This window comes from Manacus vitellinus, unplaced genomic scaffold (assembly GCF_001715985.3).
Source record: "Manacus vitellinus isolate BGI_N305 unplaced genomic scaffold, ASM171598v3 scaffold_3_pilon, whole genome shotgun sequence".
In the NCBI taxonomy this organism is placed as follows: Eukaryota; Metazoa; Chordata; class Aves; order Passeriformes; family Pipridae; genus Manacus; species Manacus vitellinus.
The window spans coordinates 6262536-6284192 of NW_021940535.1; the positions used below are offsets into that span (position 1 = coordinate 6262536).

Sequence of the window (21657 nt, forward strand, 5' to 3'; positions counted from 1 at the left end):
ATAGGATCATCTTTGTGGCCTCCTCTGGACTTGCTCCAACAGGTCCAGGTCCTTCCTATGCTGGGGACCAGAGAGCTGGACACAGCACTCCCGGTAGGGTCTCACCAGAGCTGAGTAGAGGCTCAGAATCAGCTCCCTCAACCTGCTGGTCACACTGCTTTTGATGCAGCTCAGGACACAATTGGCTTTCTGGGCTGCCAGCTCATGTCTAGCCTCTCATCCACCAGCATCCCAGAAGCTAAAAAACTCACATCCCACCTGGAAAATCTGAAGTGCCTGCGATATAGCTAGGGAGCTACCAAAGCGTATTTTGATGAAGAAATTGGGCAAGGAAAGAACACACAAACTCTAAACCACAATTCTTTAAAAACTAAGAATACTTTTATAAATACAATATACAGAGGAATTTCTTATTCAGGTCAGTACTATGAAAGAACCTTCACATCTGAAGGCATTTCAGACAGGTGTCTGAAATGATCCAGTTATAGTTTACTTGCTCATCAGTATTTATTACAGGAAGACTTTATTAAAAATAACATGCAACAATAAGGAAATACTCCTCATATTTCATAGATAACAAAGATGAAAATAAACCCTGCAAGGCAAATATCCAATTAGTCAAGTGGAAGATTCTTGTAACATCTTTCAAAGAAAATCCTCAGTAGGCTTTAAGTTTCTCCTGTGGCTGTCGGCAATTCTAATGTCGTTTTTCAAAATGCACCCTTTTAAAAATCAAAATAATAAAAAAACCCAACCAACACCCATGCAATATTAGCAATAGTCTAGATTAATCAAAAATATGCAGATACAAACTGATAACACCAAAGGAATTTTTAAATTATGTAACTTGTTCTTAAAAACTAATGGAAACAGACTCCAACACTACAACCAACCAACACTTTCGGACAATAGATTAAACATACCTGGACATCTTTTTAGTGGATTCATATTTCATATTTAGTGAAAACAACTACCACTAGCATCACTACCAAGTTCCCTGGAACTGAACACCAAAATAGTCCTTAACACTTTAAAAATGTCATTTAGAAACAGAAAGACGAAGCTTACTTGTAGCTATTACTCTAGAATATATATATATAAAAGCGCACTTATCACAGTAGAATCTATGCTTCTTTTGAGAAAATAACTGTGCTTTGTCATGTCTGCAGCTTTTTTAAGCAAAAAAAAAAAAAAGCTCTGAGTTGCATACTTCTCCCTTGAATTACTTTTTTATTCACATCAGTCTTGAACCTTGCTGTATTCATCCATCCTCTGAGTAGAAACTGTGTCTTTTCATATATAGCCTTTGGCTTGTTTACACATTCCCTCCCTCTCCCACTCAGTTGTTTCACTGTTCCACTGTTCTTTTACTGCTATTAGCAACGGTACGTGCACTTTATAGACAAAACACTAGTCAGAATCTATGTTAATCACTGGGAGTAGCATATGACCTTACTGTGAAAAAAAGCTTTGCACTGGTTTGGTCGGGAACAGCAATCGAATTCCAGCTCACAGTATCTGTCCTCTCTCTTCCAGGCACAGTGAGTAAAGACGTTTCCTGAACCAATGTGCCCAACAACTGCTAATAACGGAAGAGGAGTGGTGGGGAGCAATGACAGGAAAAGGAGCCAGTGCAGGCACAGTCAGCACACTAAAAAAACACAGGCCCAAACAAGAACAGAAAGAGGAACAAACTTCTGCTGCCATCTATATTCCCACCTCCAGGAGACAGCTCTCAATGGTACAAAGCACACAGTTACAGCCCGACCAATTTCTAGGCCAGTGTAGTAATTGCTTGATTATCATCACTCACAGGACTCTGTTGGTTTAAAAAGCCTCCTACCAAAAGGAAAGGAAAAATCAGAAATACACCTCAGAAATCCTTATGTACTACAATCACATATATACCTTTTAAATCAAGCTAATGTCTCAAACATCACTGTAGCCTCTGTACATTTAATATATGTCCAATCTCTTTTTCAGTCAAAAGTAAAGTATTAAAGCTGTACAGCACCCACACTTCACAGAAACTACTAATCAGATTAAAGACTTAGGAAGACAGCCTTCCCTCAGAAGAACATCAGGGAATGAAAGGTAATTGTTCTCGTGCTCTAGGACTATACATACATTAATGAAGCACTTTGCAAGAAGACAAAACCCATAATTTGATATGCATATGTACTAAGATAGAAGGATAATTTCTATTCATAAACCAGTCACATACGTTTTATCATATGAAATCTGACAAGTCACGCAACGTCATTACGCTGTTCGCCATTTACATAAAAATACACTAATAAATAAAGATGTGCTTATTATATAATAAAAATAGCATACTTAGTATATACTAGCGCAGCAAATGTCTGCACCAAATATGTCCTCTTACAAAGCTGATTATATGCTTTTAGATAGCCCTCAAATACCTTATGTCTGGTAGTGCAATATGTTTAGTGCATCTTAAGAAAACCTATGTCTAATCTTCCCTACAAGGCCGTTTGTAGTTTTAGGCAGATGATTTTGTTCTTATCCTAATAACCTTGTTCAACTGGGATCAAAGCGGTCCCTAACCTATGAAATAACAGACTAACAGCACAGGTGTCAACAAGGTGAGGAAACACTGTTGGAAGCTGCTGAATTACAAACCCTGAAGAGAAGGCACAATGCGATGTGCCGCCCTGCAATTCTGTCAGCCACCTCCTAAACAGCCTAATCTGGTTACCAGCGGATCATGGCAGAAATGCATTATCCTCTCCAAGGAACAAGGAAACCAGAGCAAGGAGCAGTTCCTGGCTGGTCTTCCTCAGCAGCCTAAGAACACAACTTGCAGGTCAAACACAGACAAGGCAGTCACACAAGTCTGCGAAATGCCTTTAAGACTGAGACAGCGCATGCTTTCCCACTGGCACACATTCAGTACAGTAGAAGTTACGGTCCATTTGTTTGCTGGGCCACAAGCACGGTATTATTTTTTTTTTCCCCTCTACATTCTTCTAACAAAAGCTTGGAGAGCTTGAGACAGTTGAGATGGGGGCAAACAGAAAATCTGTCTCTTCCCTTTAATCTTCACTTGAGAAATCAGATTAAGATTCAACTGTTAAGCACCATGTTTTATTTACATTTCTGCTTGTGCTCAAGAAAACTGAAAAAAATCCAAAAGGTTCCAATAAGCCAGTATCTTGCATTCAAGATAGAATGTTGAAATTACCACCTCTGTATCACATGTCCAAGCATACTCTGCAATTTTTTAACACATCTAAGCTGATTAAACGAGCAAACCAAGTAAGACAAGTAAAAAAAATCTGTTCTCTGAAGTATATGCACAATGCCTTCAGCCTAGTCTTAAAAATATCAAATTTAACATACATATTGGACACAATGAAGTGACATTTTGTCAAGAAAAGACATTTTTCAAAGGCTGCAGAATCACTAACCTTAAAACATTATGTTGCGTATATAAGGAGGATGTACAGAATGGCAGTAAACCTTAATTAAATTAGAAAAAAAGATCAAAAAGTTTTCTTAATAGTAACTAAGGTTTTGTTTTCCCTAGCAGTTTCATAACATAACATCAGAAGACTGAATTCCTCGTAAATGTGGTAAGCAGTAGTTTTAAGAGAGACCAACAGCTACATAATCATCCTACACACTGTTAATTGTATTTGGCATCATTGCTCAAAGCTCCTACACAGAATGTCAGCTGACTGCCTGAACAGTACTTTGTTCTTAGTGCCTTTGTTAATGACGAATTAAATTATACAGAAGAGAGCTCCACAACCACCCTCACTTTATAAACCTCGACCATTACAGAACCACAAAAATCCTATGGCTTTGCCTAGGGAATGCAGTTATTTCTTAACATGCTACAACTTGCATCCTTAATCTGCAAGTTACCACAATCCATGTTTACACCATGGAGAACTGTGTTGCTTCACAGGAAGCAAACAAAAGACAGAGAAAAACATTTCCAGGGAAAAAAAAAAATCTCAACAAGAGGGAGCTTACAACATATTCAGTTCTACAAAGACCACGACTCCTCTTGCACCTTCCCAATGACAAACAAAAATATAAACATCAGAGAACTGCCCGAATTTTATTTAGACTGTACAGCCCAGCTGTAATTTCACTGCTGTAGTCATGCTCATTATCTCTTTCAGTCTCCAACATACGAAAGAACTAAGTGAAAAACATACACTTCAGGACGCCTTAAGAAAGGGTCTCTCTCAGCACTCTTGCAACTGCTGTTTTAGCCAATTCAGACAATAGATTTAACCTTAATCCGTGATCTTTATAAGACCATCCTCGTTATTTAAAACTATATATATACATATAATCATTTGTAAAAGCACAGCTATCCTACTACATCCCTAAACTTGCTGCAAGTCCAATGAACGCTTAAGTTTCTCTGAAAATAACAACACATGTATAGAAAGTCATCAAGGTATTAAGCTCAAAGAACCTGGCTGTCACGCAAACCCAGGAGGTGTTATAAAGGTAAAACATATGTCTAGTTTTTAACGAAAACACAACAATATAGTCTGAATTGCTTTACTGACCTACTTTCCATTGGTTTGTGTAACAATACACTGTGCAGTGAAGGAAACATAGTAACATTCCTTGTCTATTAAATATACATCCCCAGCCCTAGCAGCAAAGCTCTTCTTTTATGGCTACGCTGAATTAGCATGAATTTCTTCACAAAACAGGGCAGATTAACACAAGCTTGTATACTAAGCGGTGTACAGTAAATTCAGCCCTAACTTGCAGAGGTAGCTATAACATAAGTAACACTGAGGCGAGAGGGGTAAACACAACGCCAACATAAAAATGCACAGCGGAACCCGCCAGAGTAGTAAATAATTGAGATCACGGGCCACTCCAGAAACCCAGGCATGGTTAAAATTTCAGAAAAGGCTGGAGTTGCCACGCTGGGTGCCCGCGGTACCCTCCGGCTGCTGCGCTCACCCTCCATCCCTGAACGCCCGGCGGCGGCGGAAGACAACCCCGCCAGGGTGAGATGCCAACCTGCCATTTCCAACCTCCCCCGGCCCCCGCGCCTCCAGAGGGCTGCGCAGAGAACCCCCCGCACCCCCGAAGGGCAGCGGGCGCTCCCGCACTCACGTCCCCCACAGCCATCATGCCCGGCGGCCGCGGGAGGGGCGGGCCGCGGGGTCCCGGCTCCCAGCCGATCCGCCAGCGGATGGATCCCGGCTCCCAGCCGGACGGAATCCCGCCGCCCGCAGCCGCCGCTCCGCCTTCAAATAGCAGTCCCGCCTTACGCGGGACCCTCGCGCCGGCCCGCCGCCCGGCCCCCCCGGGCCGCCCCCGCCCCGCGCCCGCCCTTCATGTGCCGCCGGGAAATCCCCGCGGCCGCACCCCTGAGACGGTGACATCCCACCCCCCAGGGGGAGGCTTTAACCCTCCTGCCCCCACCCCGGCAAAGGAAGCAGGAGAAGCAGCAGCCTTGGTTAGGACGGGCAGAACAGAGATCAATCAAAGCATAACATACCACAAAATAAAACAATAAATCCGCGGGAAGTAGATGGGAGTTTCGTTGAAGAAAGGTGCTGTCTGGTTTTTCGTGAGTTTTCGGAAGGCTTTTTTTTTTTTGGAAACCCCCTCGGAAACTGTGAAGAGAAACACTTTCCAAAAGGTGTGTGGGCATCACATGCTGGGGAGTGTTTTGCAGCACTATGGGAATTATAATGAAACCCCACCCAAAACCTGGGCTTCTGATTACAGTTTGTTCCCGAATCAACGTTTTTAAGGGACATAGTAAAGGTAGAAAGAGTGCAATCCAATAAAGTGATTAAAAAAAAAAAAGAATAGCAAGTAGTACCAGTTTACTTTGTCTTGGCCATAGAAAAGTTTAAAATTCAGAAAGGTTGTAGCATATGGAGTTACACAGTGTGTGAGAACCTCCATTTGCAGGAGCCGGGCACTGTTCCCCATAGTAATAATCCAAAAACTCATGCAAATTCCTTAAAAAAAAAAGTGGAAGAATCAGCCTAATGAGGCCCTTTACTTCCAAATGGGCTTAAACTGACCATTACGCTTCATCAGTCAGTAAATTTTCCTATTTAAAATGATAAACCAGGAAGAATAGCAGCTGAAATTGAAAACTGTGGCTACATTTTGACCACTTGCATTGAGTGAGCAAAAGAAATACATGCAGCTCAAAACCCCATAAAATAATCATGGCAGCTATCACAGTATTCCCAAACGATATAAACTCATGTTGTGCCGCACTGGTGAGCTCCATTAGAGTATGTCGTCATTGTCTCCATAGTAACTATATTTCCAAATAGAAAACAGCAAAGGGAAATAAAAAACAATAGCGTAATGTGGAAAAACAGATACACACTTGTGCTATGGATTTTTATTTGCCCCCTTCCTTTTTTTTTTTTTTAGGAGAACATTTATCTCAACTGCATCTTTATCACCCACGACACAGCTCCCTTACGCTGTGATACGTCATCTGTATCGGATCGTACCTGTCACATTTTATGTTTGTAAAGACAACCCTATGAGCCATTAGACATTAAAATGGAAAAACTTCCCAGGTTGAATAGAGATGTACAGTTTATATTCAGCTCAAATCATTCTGTCTGCTGAAGACAGCAGAGAGCTCAATATTATTCATTTCCTTACTTTCTTTTAATATCCTGTCTCAAAAATTACACTACTACCTGATATAGGAATCTGCTTAAATTCTCTCAGAGAAAACAGTATTTACAAGTTTCAGGCAGCAGAAACAAGTGCTTTTGCAACACTGAGATTGGCTGCCAGTTCTGTTTCCATAGAAATGAACATTCATTTGCTGGAAAACGGGGAGGTGCTTTAAAGAATCTTCTCCAGTTTGGAGGGCTACATGTACTTCTGGAGTGAAAGGACAAAACTAGCAGCACATGTTAAGCACATTGCTTGACAGACAAACATCCTGATATGGTTCCCTTAATATGCAACATCATTATGAATGTAAACAAATCCCAAGGTTTACATAGCAGCTCATTCATTCACATAATTCACATTAAAGAAATGATCGCTGGTTTTACTCTCCGCAGCTGAGGGTAAAGGAAAATGGCCAGAAAATAATTATAAAAAAAAATAAAACAAAGGTCAGTTGGAGAGGCAAGCTAGCAGTGGGATATTATTTAAGGCTGAAAGTCATTCTTATCAAGCAAAAGCACTAAGACTCCTTCTCAGTTTCCGTGTTAGACATGGTGTCTTTTCATCTGTTGGCTTTTAAAACTCCTTATTACACCCTGCCCAAATTATTCCACCCATACTTGTTTAAATGTGCTTTCCACCTCATCTACCCTCCAAGAGGATGTAATTCTAATAGTAACTTGTTCCCCTCCTCCTCCTCTTTACAGTTCCATCAGGGATCAGATTCAATAAAGGAAGAGGGTAACACAAGACTAAAGGGACTGTTCCTGCTAGATCCCCTCTAGCACACTCACGAGGATAATAAGATATTAAATCTACCAGTGTGCATAAGAGTGCAGGTAGGATAGCTTTTCCTCTCCTCCCTGTATTTCTCCCACATACCAAAGCATTACAAACAACACAACGTTTCTAGAACTCTCAAGCATTAAATCAGGTTAGTACAAACATATTTTTTAAATATGTATTTGTTCTGATTATTAAAATACTACTGAAAACAGTTTGTATTTAGATTGTTTAAAGCTGCGAGCTTTGAGTTTTTATTCTTTTTTTATTCTTTTTCTCCCTCCTAAGTACACAATGAATAAAAAGACTGAAGATCTGACTTCAGTATTATTTGATAAGAAAATCCTAAGTCACATCTCTGGATTCTCAGAAACTAGGTCAACATACCAAACATTTACTACCGCAGCAGTGTCAGTCAGGACGATGAAGAAGATGACATTTTCCATAGTTATATTAGCAAGTCCTTCCCTATCCATCACATGCTGAAGAGAACCTCATAAGTATAGTCAACTTACTTGGGAGAGTTAACTCCATCTGGCAAAAAGCCTTTCCTTTTGCTGGTAAGAAGGCTCACTATGAGGTTTAATTATATTAAAGCCAGTTGAATAGTTTTTTGCCCTCTCCACACAGCCTCCAACACATACTTTGGAAACATAACCCTATTCCCCCCCACTTTCCCAAACCCTACTACAAAATATCCAAAGCACTAAAAAAAAAATAAAAAAAAATCCTTAACACTGTAACAGATGTGTTAGACATTAAAATCTGGCCTTTATCCAGAGATGGTGGATAAAGCTCCTGAAAGAAAAGTTGCTAACAAGGTACAGAAGTTCAACAGTAACTTTCAATCTACACCGCAAGCAGTAAATACAAATTGTCCTTCAGAGAATAATAAAGCACAAAGCCAAGATAAAGCACTAACAATGGAAGAATACCTTTTCAATAACACTGAAAAACTGCCTAGATGGAAGCAACAGATGAACTAGGTTCAAGCAAAAATACTGAGAACAACGTATTAAGAGGGATTCTGTCTGTGGTACCAAAACAGAATCATAGTAACTTTGCACAGAAATTGCCACCTACAAGACAAAACATGGTTTATACTGCCACAGATCAGCATTAATATCTGTGTCTTACACGAGATAAAATCAGCTTAAAAATAAGGTTTATTAACTCTCTGAAATAGAGACAAAAAGGACGGAAGTGCCACGTTAACTAGTCCAGCAATGTTGTAAATATATTTTCATATATTTAAATTATTTCAATGCACTTATATTCCCTCACGTAACTTTCTCTATTCTCCTGAGAACTAAGTGTTGAAGAATAGCAATGTTTTATTCCAAAGCAAAATGCAGCAGAGAAATTCTCACTACCTCAAAGGAAAGGTTAGAAAAACACATTCCTTTGAACCTACAGTCCCTTCTGCTTTCATACCAACAAGAAAAGGGTGAGAAAATTTAAAATGAAAAGGGTATATTTGAGTACATGAAGGAATCACATGCATCCCTCAAAGTATTTCTACTCTTGCATGGTCACAGTTTTTAAATCTAGCAGAGTCTCCTCAGCATAGTTACTTTGAATGAAAAATTATCATCAGAAAATCCTCCCCTATAAAACAAGATCTATGACAGGACCCAATGGAATGGCCTGAAGTTGTGTCAGGGGAGATTTAGGTTAGATATTAGAGAAAGGTTCCTTCACCCAGAGCGTGGTTTGGCACTGGAACAAGGTTCCCAGGGAAGTGGTCACCGCACCAAGCATGCCAGAGTTCAAGAAGCATTTGGACAATCCTCTCAGACACACGGTGTGACTCTTAGGGATGCTCCTGTGCAGGGCTAAGGGTTGAACTCGATGATCCTTGTGGGTACCTTCCAACTCAGCATATTCTGTGATTTTGTGATCTACTGATTCCTTACAGAAGATAACAAAGCTTTCAAAACCAATTACATTAAAGCCACTGCCACTGCACCTCCCTTGTTGCGCTGTTATGTAACACTTTTCTCAATTTATAGTTTTAAGAAAGAATGATGGTTTTGCTTTTTCATACTATAAAAAACTGCATCAGAAAACCAGTAGGAAGCAACAAGGATTCCCTGCACACCAGGTTCTCTTTTCTTGAAATACACCAAAAAAAAGGAGCTCAAACTCAATGAAATCTTAATTTCAACATTTAAGTGTCTTTGAATGCTGCAGGCACCTATTTCTATAATTTAAAACTCCATGTATTATAATCATGATGCATCATCTTAACTGAGAAGGTATCAAACATACTCATCAGTAAAGTACCATTTTGTTTTAGAGACATACGGTAAGATAGGATAAAGGTTCATCTGATCTTTTTTCCCGTGCATGAACACTTTGCAGCATTCTTCTATCCTCTACTGAGCACATCTGCAACTTGTTAAATATTCACTGCTTGTTTCCATGCAGTTTCAACACCTTTTCCAATTGTATTCTGACCGCAGTCCAGCAAATACTTCCAGTAAAACAGTATAAGCTTGTTTCACCAAATGTCTCATTTTCTCAGCATTTACACGTTTCTATTCATCCATCTCATGTTGATAATCCTAACATTCAAATATTTATCTTGTATTAATCTAAAGGTGATTATAAACATATGGTCTTTCATACTCACCACTGACGCTGCTTAAAATCATATTTCCAGAGTTTCTTACTTCATCAAATTTTGTAAAGATTGTTTGCAACCTACGAAGAACAAAAAGAACAAAGTATTTTTATGCATTTGAAATCTCACTGGCTACTGGTAAAAACAAATCAGCTTATTAGCATATTTAAAGCAGTAATACAGAATATACAAGAGATTAAGAGTATCAAGAAACAATTCCTAAAGGATTCATCTTTAGTTGAGCATCTTCACACAAATGCACAGAAAACTAAGTCAGCTTAGCAAAGAACAAAATTGAGCATTGTTATTAGCATGATTAAATATGACATCCTAAAGTTCAGGTTCAATAATAGTATATATTGGGTTTAGATAGCTGTGACACAACAACAAAAGGTAACAATTTGAACTATGGAATGTTCATGTTGAAAAAAAATATGGATCACTATTTAATTTATTCTGAGACAATTACTAATTTTCCTCAAAACTTTTATTCCTCAAAATTTCCTCAGACTGGTTATGAAAATACTTTTGTGGTAGTTAGCACATCCACAGGAAAAAAAAAACAACTTTTTTCTAAACTTAAGATACACTAAACACTTTACTTATGTCCAACACGCACACCACTGATTTTAACTCTCACAACAGAAAAACCTCTGCAAATGCTTTGCTGCATGTAAAAAGCAAAAAACAACAAAACCAAAAAACCACAAAAAACACACACCAAAACAAAAACCTCCAAAACTCTCCATTTGCAATCTAGTTCCATAAGGCAAAAAATGGTGTTCAAGCAAGAAAGCTGGCTGACACTTCAACAGCCATTTCTCATCACTTCTGCAGAAAACTCAATAAAAGCAGTGGAAGTATCTCACAGAAAAAATGTGACCCACGCACTAGCAATACATTTGTACTGACATAATACACTGTTCAGCTGCAGACACTTGAGAACATTTTCTTACATTTCTCCAAAGACTTTTTTGCATTTAGAGTACTCAGAATATGTAACACACATGAATGTTTAGCTCCAAGTTTATCAGGACCGAATCCTGATTTTAAATGAACAAAGTTATGAACTACAAATCACATGACAGTCTGCAAATCTCAAACAGGTACAGTTCGGTTACATTAACAGAACTAGAGACTACATTACCCAATTCCAAGTTTGCTAAAAATTTGCACTGAAAGGCTATCTTTACAACTCACAATCTGAACTATTTTAAGGCAGACCTAGAAAAACGTGTAAGAACAATGCCTGGGTACGAAAATCCTTACAAGGCATAAAGGAGAAAAGTCAAGGACACACAAAGATTTTAACTTCAACATTTCCCAGTGCACACACCACTTTTACTCAATGATCCGTGCAGAGAGGCTGTGCACTCTCACTGTGCAGAGTCTACATTCTCTGAGACTGCAGGCCCCTTTCACTCACTGGGACCTCATTTATCTAATAATGAAGATTGCGATAAAATAATGAAATGCAGACAGACGGCAATATAAAAAGTTTGAGCGTTTCCCTGCACCTTCCAACAACTTAGGACTCTCACAATACGTTACTTTTACTTTCCAAATACCTAAAAGCAATATGCTACAGAGCAAATTTGTCCTGGACTTAGCAGGCCCACAACAAGAACGACACGGATTTAGCCGAGAATTCCACAAAAAGGCCTACTCTAGATGCAAGCATCTAAAAAAACAAAACCAAAACCCCCCTTAATCATTTAAGTCAATAACCCGTAACACAAACCAGCAGTTTTTCTACGATCTCAACTTATCTCAAAACTATATGTTGCTCAGTAGTAGTTTGCCTAATCTTTCCCTAACATACTTGGCAGCCTCTCTCTGGAACCTATTATCCTCTCCCTTTTGCACCACCATTGCATTTACATCCACTGCTGCCACAGCAAAATGTCCGAAACAGCAGCCATTCACATATGTCACTGCTTTAATATTAAACCTCAAGTCTTTTAATGAAAAGATCAGTTGGTAAACCAAAGGCAAGTTATATGGAAATGGGGTTTTTTTGCACATGAGACTCGGAAAAGCAAAACTTCTGAAATTAAATGCTTTATGGGTACCAGCATTTACTAATGACACATGGAATCCCATTAACATGCCATGTGCTTTCAACCGTACAAAGTGAAAAATTCACACAAGAATCAATACACATAATAATGCATCAGGCCATCTTGCTTTCATAACAAGAAGTTAATGTGTTTGCTTCATATGTACCATAGGAAGTACTTTTAACATTTACCAGTGGTTGTGAGTTCCCCTCAACACTGCTGGATTCCATTGCAAACACTGCATTAACAGTGCACGTAGTTAATGAGAAAAACTTAACACTACATCTGAAGGGCTAAAACTGTTATCCTGAGAAAAACTGAACATGACTAGAGAGATTAACAGATTTCCTTTGAAATTTCATTTTAATTTTTATATCCTGTAAAGCTGATGTTATCCATTTCGCATACATACTTTACAGAATTCAAAAGAAAAAAGTATTTCCTGCTCTTTTGAACCTAGTTTTCAAAAATGCTTTCCTGAGTGTTTTAAACAGAAGGTAAAAACAAAATGCTTCCTTATAAACATGTTATAATAATACACATGTTGCCTCTCACTCTGGGCAAAATATTTGATAAACTACTACTACGAACAATAAAAAACTTTGTCAGCACTGCATGCTATGTCGTCAGCAGTGCAGGCTGCAGAACAACACACAGTACTGCCACTCTTAAAACTTCCAAAGCATGTCTTTATGACCAGCAGCACACTGTACAGCATTTGTCATAATTACAACAACAACCAAAAAATCCATTATAACACAGTTGTCAGAAAGGCAAGGCACTACTGTAGATCCAACCCTCTCTTTAGTACAGCTTACAGGAACAGTAACTACTACTTTGCAAAGTCTCTCACAACAAGTTTCTTCCTCCCTCTCCTCCCACCCTGCTCTTCTTGCTACCTTTTTCTCTTCTCATATTTCTTCACAGAGTCACAGGCAGTAAGGCAGTATGGGCTAAAGTCTCTAAAATTATTGCAACCACAATCAATTTAAGGATGTTTACAGGAATCCAGCTCCTGGCAAAAGAGAGCCCGGCCAAGAGGAATCCAAGAACATTTACGTGGCTGGATGAAGACCAGTTTCACCAGCAATGAGGAATGTTCTTTGAGAAGAGCAGCATTATTACTCCCTTTATCTCCTCTCTCTAAGCCCAAGTCTGGATATGGAATTGTAATCAATCACGGAAGTCATCAATCAACAGAAATACTATGTCATCACCAGTGGACACAAATATTATCTCCTTTCTCCAAAAAGACACAGACACATCTTCTGCAACTTCGCATATGGAAGGAAAAATCCCCACTGACAAAAAACACATGTTCAGGACAGCAGGTCACTTCTGCGTGGGCTGTCTCGCTGCATGAATGAATGTATGAGGTTGTAGCACTTTAAATGGGGGCTCCTGGCAACCTGCTAAACCCTCTCCTCCGGCAGGCAGGTCTCTGTCAAAGTATTACCATATTATGGTGGTGATGTGCCATGAGAGGAACGCAGCTTGAGCTGACACAGCACGTGGAAACGTGGATGTTCCCAAAGAATGCGCACTACACTTCTGGACTGAAAAGTCGTTAATTCATATCATGCTTGGTGAAGTTCAATTGTTCGTATAATAGGCAGAGGGGGATACCTAAAACTTTAAGCCTGGTGATAAAGAGGCAAAAGAGTAGAAGGATAGCAGAAGGATAAAGAAGAAGAAAGGGTGGTAACAAGTTTGTTGTTCATGTCCAAAGTCAGTCTAAAGCAGGAAATGGCCCATATGAAACCTTGCACTTATTTCTCCATATTTTCCTTTTCCAAGGACAAAAAAAAAAAGGATCTTGCAGACATGTGTCCACATCTGGACACCCAGATGGACTTCATCTACAACATGAACTAGACAGACAAGCAGAATGTGCCTACCACATAAAATGTGGTATTCAGAAATGCATACTGCAATATGTTTCAATATTTTAGGACATGAAGTTGTGGCCCTAGACATAAGAACTAAACAAATAACTGGTTTTATACATTTATGTTTCTCAAGTAACAGTAGGGAAATCTGTCAGACGAATTCCTGAAAAATAAAAGCTTTTAACACTCAGACTAAGTAACTGCTATCTAGAGCCACATATACTATTTCCATTCAAGGAAGATCAGCCACACAGATTCCATACTATAACAAATTGAATTTGGCCCGTATAGAACAAAACCTGTTGACTTTTCTTGGCTCACTGAACAAGAAATAAAACATCAACTTTCAGTATTCACAAATATATTAACACTAATACTTCCAGGCCCGATACCAAAGACTGTCAAACCTCTTTGGCAGCAACTTTAACAAAAGGGAAAACAACATCCAAATTTTCAACCACAGATTGATACTGATTTCTAAAAAAAGAATGTGCTTCAAGCAAAAAGCACAATACTATTCTGAGATTTATAAGTTGAAAAATAATAAATACAAAGAGGAACTCATCGATTTTATTTATAAACAAACTCAAATTAATCTTAGTAAAGTACAGAAATACACTGAAGAAAAATAAATAGTACCATGTAGAGTTGAACTGCAAAGGTAAGATCCCATATTTTATTCATTACCTAGATTCCAACAGGTCCAATAACCCCCCCTAGAAAATCCAGTATTTTCCACAAAGGCAAACCCTACCAGGTGCAGATTACAAAACCTTTTAAGCCTACTATTATTAAATTACTAACTATATTTGGCTTTATATAGACACAACATGTATATACCATTTGCATATTTAAGGAAGTTGAACAATTTCTCAAAACAATGCTTGATTAACTTTCCTGCCTTCCTTTCAGCAGACATGAGCTCTTATTTTCTGTGCTTTAAGAGCAAGTGCATTCGAGCAGCAACACACAGCTCTCTAATGTGTAATTTTTTATGTGAACTAAACAAGCCTGTGTTGTATTAATTCATGTGTGCACCAAATACTGAAGTAATAGGGTTTTCTGCTAATATTTATGTTCACACACAATTTTTAGTGCACTGACATGCAGTGAAGGAGCTGCAGTGCAGTTTTTTAAGGCTGAACTCAACAGCTGAAAGCAGCCATGTCTGAACTACAGATTATCTATAATACTTAAAACCCCTTAAAACCTACACAGACACACAAATATGAACAGAGATTCACTATTCAAAATAGTGAATATTCAACATCAAAGATTTTTTTCCACAGATGATAGCTGCTGCATAACCACATGAAAATTTTAATGCATCCAAGCAAAGGGAAAGCTTCTGACAGGCACTGGGGAAGAAATGTTTTAAATTAGGTCTGCCTCTGAAGGAACAACAGTCTGAGCTACCATAGAGCTAATCTGTCTTTCCTGAGCTTTGTCAAACGCCTTCTTATTTGAGTGAAGCAGTAAGAAGAGACTATAGGAGCTCTGCTTTCTGTCAGTGATGGATGGGACAGACTTAGCAGCCTCAACTAAAATAAATCCCAACTCCCGCCTTTATCCCAGCCTGAAAATTACCACAGAAGACACAACACTGAGACTCAGCTCACATACTATTTTACACTAGCCCTGACTGTCAGGTGCAAAACTACTGAGATTCAGTGGCAACAACCCATTTAACATGCACCAAGTTGAGTCTAGCTTCTTTATGTAAATGCAAATGATACAGCCATGCTTGCTTTCAGATCGGGGTAATTTTGTATTCAGCTGATTCAGACAGTAGAAACAACAACTTGGCACCTACTTGTCAGAGACTGAGATAGTTGATGATTTATGCATTCTCAGGCTTTTGACACACCTGCTGGGCGCTTAGTAGGTACACTGTACTGTCCTGAAAACAACAACTGACCTTGGGCTTTTGACAACAACTGAAAAGAGCCGAGCTTGCGGGCCTTTGACTGTTACACTGTACCTCTGATAGCCCATGAAGAGTCGACCTTGCAGGCTTTTGCCTATTGACACCTCTGCTGGGCGATTAGTTACGCTGTCCTGAAAACAACAACTGACCTTGGGCTTTTGACACACCTGCTGGGCGATTAGTTACCTCTGATAGCCCATGAAGAGTCGACCTTGCAGGCTTTTGCCTATTGACACCTCTGCTGGGCGATTAGTTACACTGTCCTGAAAACAACAACTGAAAAGACAATGTGCCTCTGGAGGACTCCAGAGAGGCGCCAGAGCATATAAACTTACTGGTGACTTTGGGAATTTGGGAGTTCTTCTCCCCCACCGCCTGCGAATCAAGACCATCACTCTCAAGCATCGCTGGACCCCGTGGGCGGTGACTATGGACATCTGTCTACTCTCAGCTTTTCTTTCCCTTACTCTCCCTGGCTCTTATCCTGCCTTTCTCTCCCCTATGCATTTTTCTCCTCCCCAGAAAGGTTATGACAGCACCCAAAAGTGTTAGTTTACCTATTGATTATGACAGCACCCAAAAATGTTAACCTATCTGTTGATACAAAACTGTTAAAATAAATCTTATTAACTTACCTGTTGATACAAAACTGTTGAAATAAATCTTATATATTTTCATACACCGATTATTTAGCGTCGCTTCGCTTTAATCCACCCCAAAGGAATTTTTGATAAAACCTGAGTTACCCCCCCCCTCTCTTTTTCTGGGGCGGGTCGTAACACTACTGCAACTAAATTAGAAGCTGTTGATTGCCCCGAGGATACAAAGCACCTATGGTGTTTAATCCTATTTGGATCCCAAGATGTACTTAGTTTGTATCACAAGGAGTTGTGAACAGTGAGTGCTGAACCTACGCTTACTGTCAGACCCAACACTCATTGTACAAAAGCTGTGTTATCTGTGATCTTTTATTCTCTGTTCCAAATGATGTCCAAGGCCGTATCTTAATGCCAGAAAGATATTCTCTGGTATGTTTCAGTTATCTGCTGGGAAACCCAGTTTTTGGAATTGTAGTAATATGGCTTAAACTTCTATGGTGACCATATAATCTATTAATAGTCTAAAAGTGTGTACAACTTCTCATTCCCAAAGGCAGAGTAAACTTTTCTCTAAACATGCTGAACTCTGCCTGGAATGTGAAACAATAAATTCAACATCTTTCTCCTACAACATTTTCACAGAATCCCAGAACGGTTTTGGATCATCTAGTTCCAACTGCTCCAGGACAGGCAGGAGCACCTTCCACTAGACCAGGCTGCTCAAAGCCACCTCCAACCTGGCCATGAGCACTGTCAGGGATGAGACACCCACAACTCCTTTGGGCATCTCGTTCCAGTATTTCACCACCACCACATTAAAAATTACTTCCTAATATCTAATCTAAATCTACCCTCTGTCAGTTTAAAGTCATTCCCCCTTATCCTATCACTACATGTCCTTATAAGAAGTCCCTCTCCAGCTTTCTTGTAGGCTCCCTTTAGGTACTGCAAAGTGCTCTAAGGTCTCTCCAGAGGCTTCTCTTCTCCAGGCTGAAAAATCCCAGTTCTCAGCCTATAAGAGAGGTATTCCAGCACCCTAATCAATTTAGTGGCTCACCTTTGGACTAACATGTTCTTCCCATGTCAGGGGCCCCACAGCTGAACACGTATTTTGATATATTATCAAGCTGTATTCTGATATCCTATAAATAATCATTAAAAACTAGGGCTCTTAGTTTTCAAGAAGGTTCTGATGAGGCACAGTATCCCTTCTGATAATTCTCTCTGACACCAAGTAGCCAATATATTCCGCTTTATCAAAATCAAGAAGTGAGGTGACAATTCAGAGTAAAGTGATATGTTGATTGATAGGGGGTTAACTCATATTTAAAAGTGTAAATTGTTTTGATAAGGAATTTGAAAGATTTTATTGAATAAATAGTCATTCCCACAAAGGGCAACAAAACAATGGTTACTTTTATTTCATATAAACTAATCTACACAGTCAGGAACACTAGTTGGAAGCAAAACTAACTAGAAAACAAAAGGAAAATTATAATAATTTAAACCCAAAGTTTTTAGTGAGTTTAAAATTCTGATTAAGAACAATAACACGTAAGGGCTCAGGATTACAAAATCAAAACAGTTAACTCACCTTCCAGGAGGAATTCCTCTCTTCGCAAGATCTATTCGTACTTTTTCTCCCACATGTCTATAAACCTCTACAATGGCTAGTATGGCAGCATCTCTCACCTGTGAATGCAGTTTGAACTGTTAATTTCAGGGTTACAGAAGCCAAATAACATTTGCTGACAACCCACTAATCTTCCAGCTTCTACTGACCAGCATGCCAATTCATTTCACAAAACAGCTGAAACAGTGAGGATGAAAAGGAAAGGAAATACAACTGTTATTTCAAGATGGTATTTGTTCTAAGATAGAGCATTCCCAGATGGTAAAAAAATGCTAAAAGTAACGGCTTTAGAGGGAATTTCTGGGATGGACGTAAGAATAATATTTGTGGAAAAAATGTACTTTATTTAGGACTCTTATCACAGCAGGCAATACTTCCAAAAGTTAGTTCCTGCACTTAGTCTTGACACTTCATTTGCTTTCATCTGTTTCTCCACACGGAAGAGTTCTGGAAAACCAGGGACCTCACTGCCCACAAGAGTGGGCCAAAGTGATCAGCATTTTCTTAATTTACTTCAGCCTGAATCAGGTGGCATGACATCAGCACAAGAAAGAGAATAAGGCAAGATTGTGGAAGGGGAAAGAATATTTAAAACAAAGAGACTGAGTGCCTCTTCAAAAAATTCAAACCATAGTCATCACAATAACAACTGTCAAAAATGCATTTTAGTATATGCCATTATTCTCTATAAAGAATGACTGGAATGACTTGAATATTGTTCTTTGCAGCAGTTCAAACTAAACATATAATTGCTCTCAGAAGATATGAACGGCATCTTTACTAATCATCAGCAAACAGGACAAATTCTTTACACAATTTCAACAGAACAACGCTATGTTATCCAGGAGACAAGAACTTTGCCACATTCAGAAATTAGGCATAAAAACCAAAACTGTTTATAAGACCATCTCCTACCAATGTTATCTTCTCCCTTACTGTATTCTTAGTCTTTTCTGTCAAACACAACTGCATATAAATCGAGATATTTTATCCATTTCCATATGAAGCCTTTCTGAAGGCTTCAGATGCCGCTATTATGCACTATATCTTGATTTTCACTGCAGATGTTTTTGCTTACTTAGGTGATTTTAACAACAGTCCTCGCATGTTCTCAAATGCCATTTGGGTTCCACTTAGAAAAATAATTACACACAATAATGTTATCTTTAGCAAATTTGGCAAACTATTGCAGGTTTCATATAGGGGCTGCTTCTGGAGGCAATTCTTTGTGTCAGTAACGTTTTTTTAATTATTTTCTGTCAACATGCTCTGTAAGAAACAACTACTTTCAGTAATCATTAGTTTCAACCTCTGGAGATTAAACTAAAGGGACAAGTACATTGCAATACTACTGCCTTTGCAACTCTACTTTCATCTTCCAGTGGATGGACTGATTAAGAAAAAAATGGGCTTATTTTTTCTCACGGTAGAAACTAATGGTATACTGTATACAAGCACTTTATCAGCTTGTCTTTAAATGCCTATATTTAATTTGCTTTCATTGCTCTGTCAAAGTATAGTTGTTTAAGGACCAGTAAGTAATGAAATCCTTACCTGACTATTGGAGTCACCAAACGCTATACACAGATGTGGCACCAACTTGCTGAGGATTAATGGCTGCGCACCATAACTTAAAAAAAAAAAAAAAAGAAGTGTGTTTTTTACAGAAAAACAAAATAATTTATGCAGAAGTGAACTTTTAGCTTAGCATTCACAGAACACAAACTGACATCAATCAAGCTCTGTCTGTCTCTTACTAGTCACTTATCTAATTTTAAGTAAGATAAAAATTCCATAACTTTAGTCTTTCAGAAAGCTCACTAGTTGTTTGATTTTCCCCATGTATTAATGTAATTGAATCAGACTTCCAAAAGTATTAGTTTCAGAGGAAAACGACATTCAGAAGAAGGATAGAACCATTACATCTCCATAGAAACAAAAAGCTTACATGTTTAAGGTAGCAACAAGACACAAACACACTCCTTCTCGGGATCGGTAATTCTTGTGTTTAAAACCAACAGCAAGGCGTTCCCAAATGTACTATAAAAGCAGAAATAATTGTCTTTAATTACCAGGAGCAAAACACAATGTAATTCTATCCATATATTATAATTACATTCATAACAGTTGCAAAAAAATAACAGAAGACTGGAAAAGTGATAAAATTGACTTATGAAATGCACAATGTGCAACACAACACAGATGAATTCTATGCCAAAACCCATTCCTATAAAACATCTTTGTCATGTGAATATTTTTATTGTTTAAGAAACAGCTCCTAAAACATACAGAATTGTTACAGTTAACGCACACAAAACAAACATTTACAGTACAAACTACTGACTCAAGCAGAAGTTGCTATATCCTTTTTGCTTCATATTCTGTCTCCCTGCCAAAATTTCCTCTCATCCATTTTAGCTTGCCCTTATCTATACTCCTACTGTCCCACTTCTCCCTTACTTTTGCTTTAAATTTCATTCATTTTTGGATTATTTCTTGCCCATTTGTTCTAATTGCTTTGCTTCCATTTTTGCTCTGCTTTCGGTTCTCCTTTGCCGTGCTGGTGCTGCTTCCTGTAGTACTACCCTCCGGCTCACTAAACCCTTCATTTACCTTCTTGCGCACTCGTTTTTCACTGCCTGCCTCCACTCCTTCCCTCCTCGGCTCACCGTTTTACCTTTCCATCCCTAGCTGCACGTTAGGGTGTAAGGAGCGTAAACACGGAGCTTACGAGAGCGGGGATTCCCGGCGGTGTTTCGGAGCAGATGCACAGACTCGGGCTGCAACTGGCCCCAGCTGCAGCGCTGCCATTACAGCCCCGCCAGCATCCGGGGAGCGTTGCCTAGCGATGGACGGCTGCACACTGGCAAGGGCTGCACACTTTGCAGCCCAGGCACCTCCCTCTTCCCAACTGCACCCCGGAGTGGTGCAACTGCAACCTATAATGACGCCATACCAACCTGCTAAAATGTATCAGACACTAATTATTGCAATTGCATTCGCCTTCCTGAGGGAAAAAAACAACAAACCCTCAGAAACAGCTACTGATCGACGAAAAGAGAGACACTAAGAGCAGGGAATATGCATCCTCTTCATTAATGAGGTAGCACACTTCACAGCAGACATAAAATTTTCCAATTAGAGCCCTGCTTGATAATTTTGTCCCATCTGTGGTGTTTTGTTTGTTTGTTTTATACTTCACTGGGTTTAGAGAAAACAAACCTTAGACAAGCAGGATATGGTTTGCCAAAACTGCACAGCTTAACAACAAAGAACAGGATTTTACGGAAGAAAACATCCTTCCAATTAACTCACTGTCACGGACAAACATGGGAAAAAGGAAATCTCCTTGCTAGATGTAAAAAAATACAGGTAGAGAGGGAACGGTAGAGTACTGAAACAAACAAATCAGACTGAAGAGAAATTTAGGCTTTCACTAAATTAACCCTTCTTTAAGAACTAAATTCTTCTAAT

At 39.0% G+C, this 21657-nt stretch overlaps 1 protein-coding gene across 25 annotated transcripts in view; it reads right to left on the reverse strand.

Annotated features, from left to right (window-relative positions):
* The window catches only part of CLASP2 (cytoplasmic linker associated protein 2), a 143576-nt gene that overhangs the window by 98185 nt on the left and 23734 nt on the right, over positions 1 to 21657 (reverse strand). For all 25 annotated transcript variants that reach the window (XM_018075237.2, XM_018075234.2, XM_018075244.2 and 22 more), the window contains exons 4-7: positions 20132 to 20223; positions 19738 to 19813; positions 18145 to 18242; positions 10085 to 10155 (exon numbers count right to left, since the gene is read on the reverse strand). In XM_018075237.2, coding sequence (XP_017930726.2) covers positions 10085 to 10155; positions 18145 to 18242; positions 19738 to 19813; positions 20132 to 20223 — 337 coding nt within the window. The remainder of the gene's footprint in view (positions 1 to 10084; positions 10156 to 18144; positions 18243 to 19737; positions 19814 to 20131; positions 20224 to 21657) is intronic.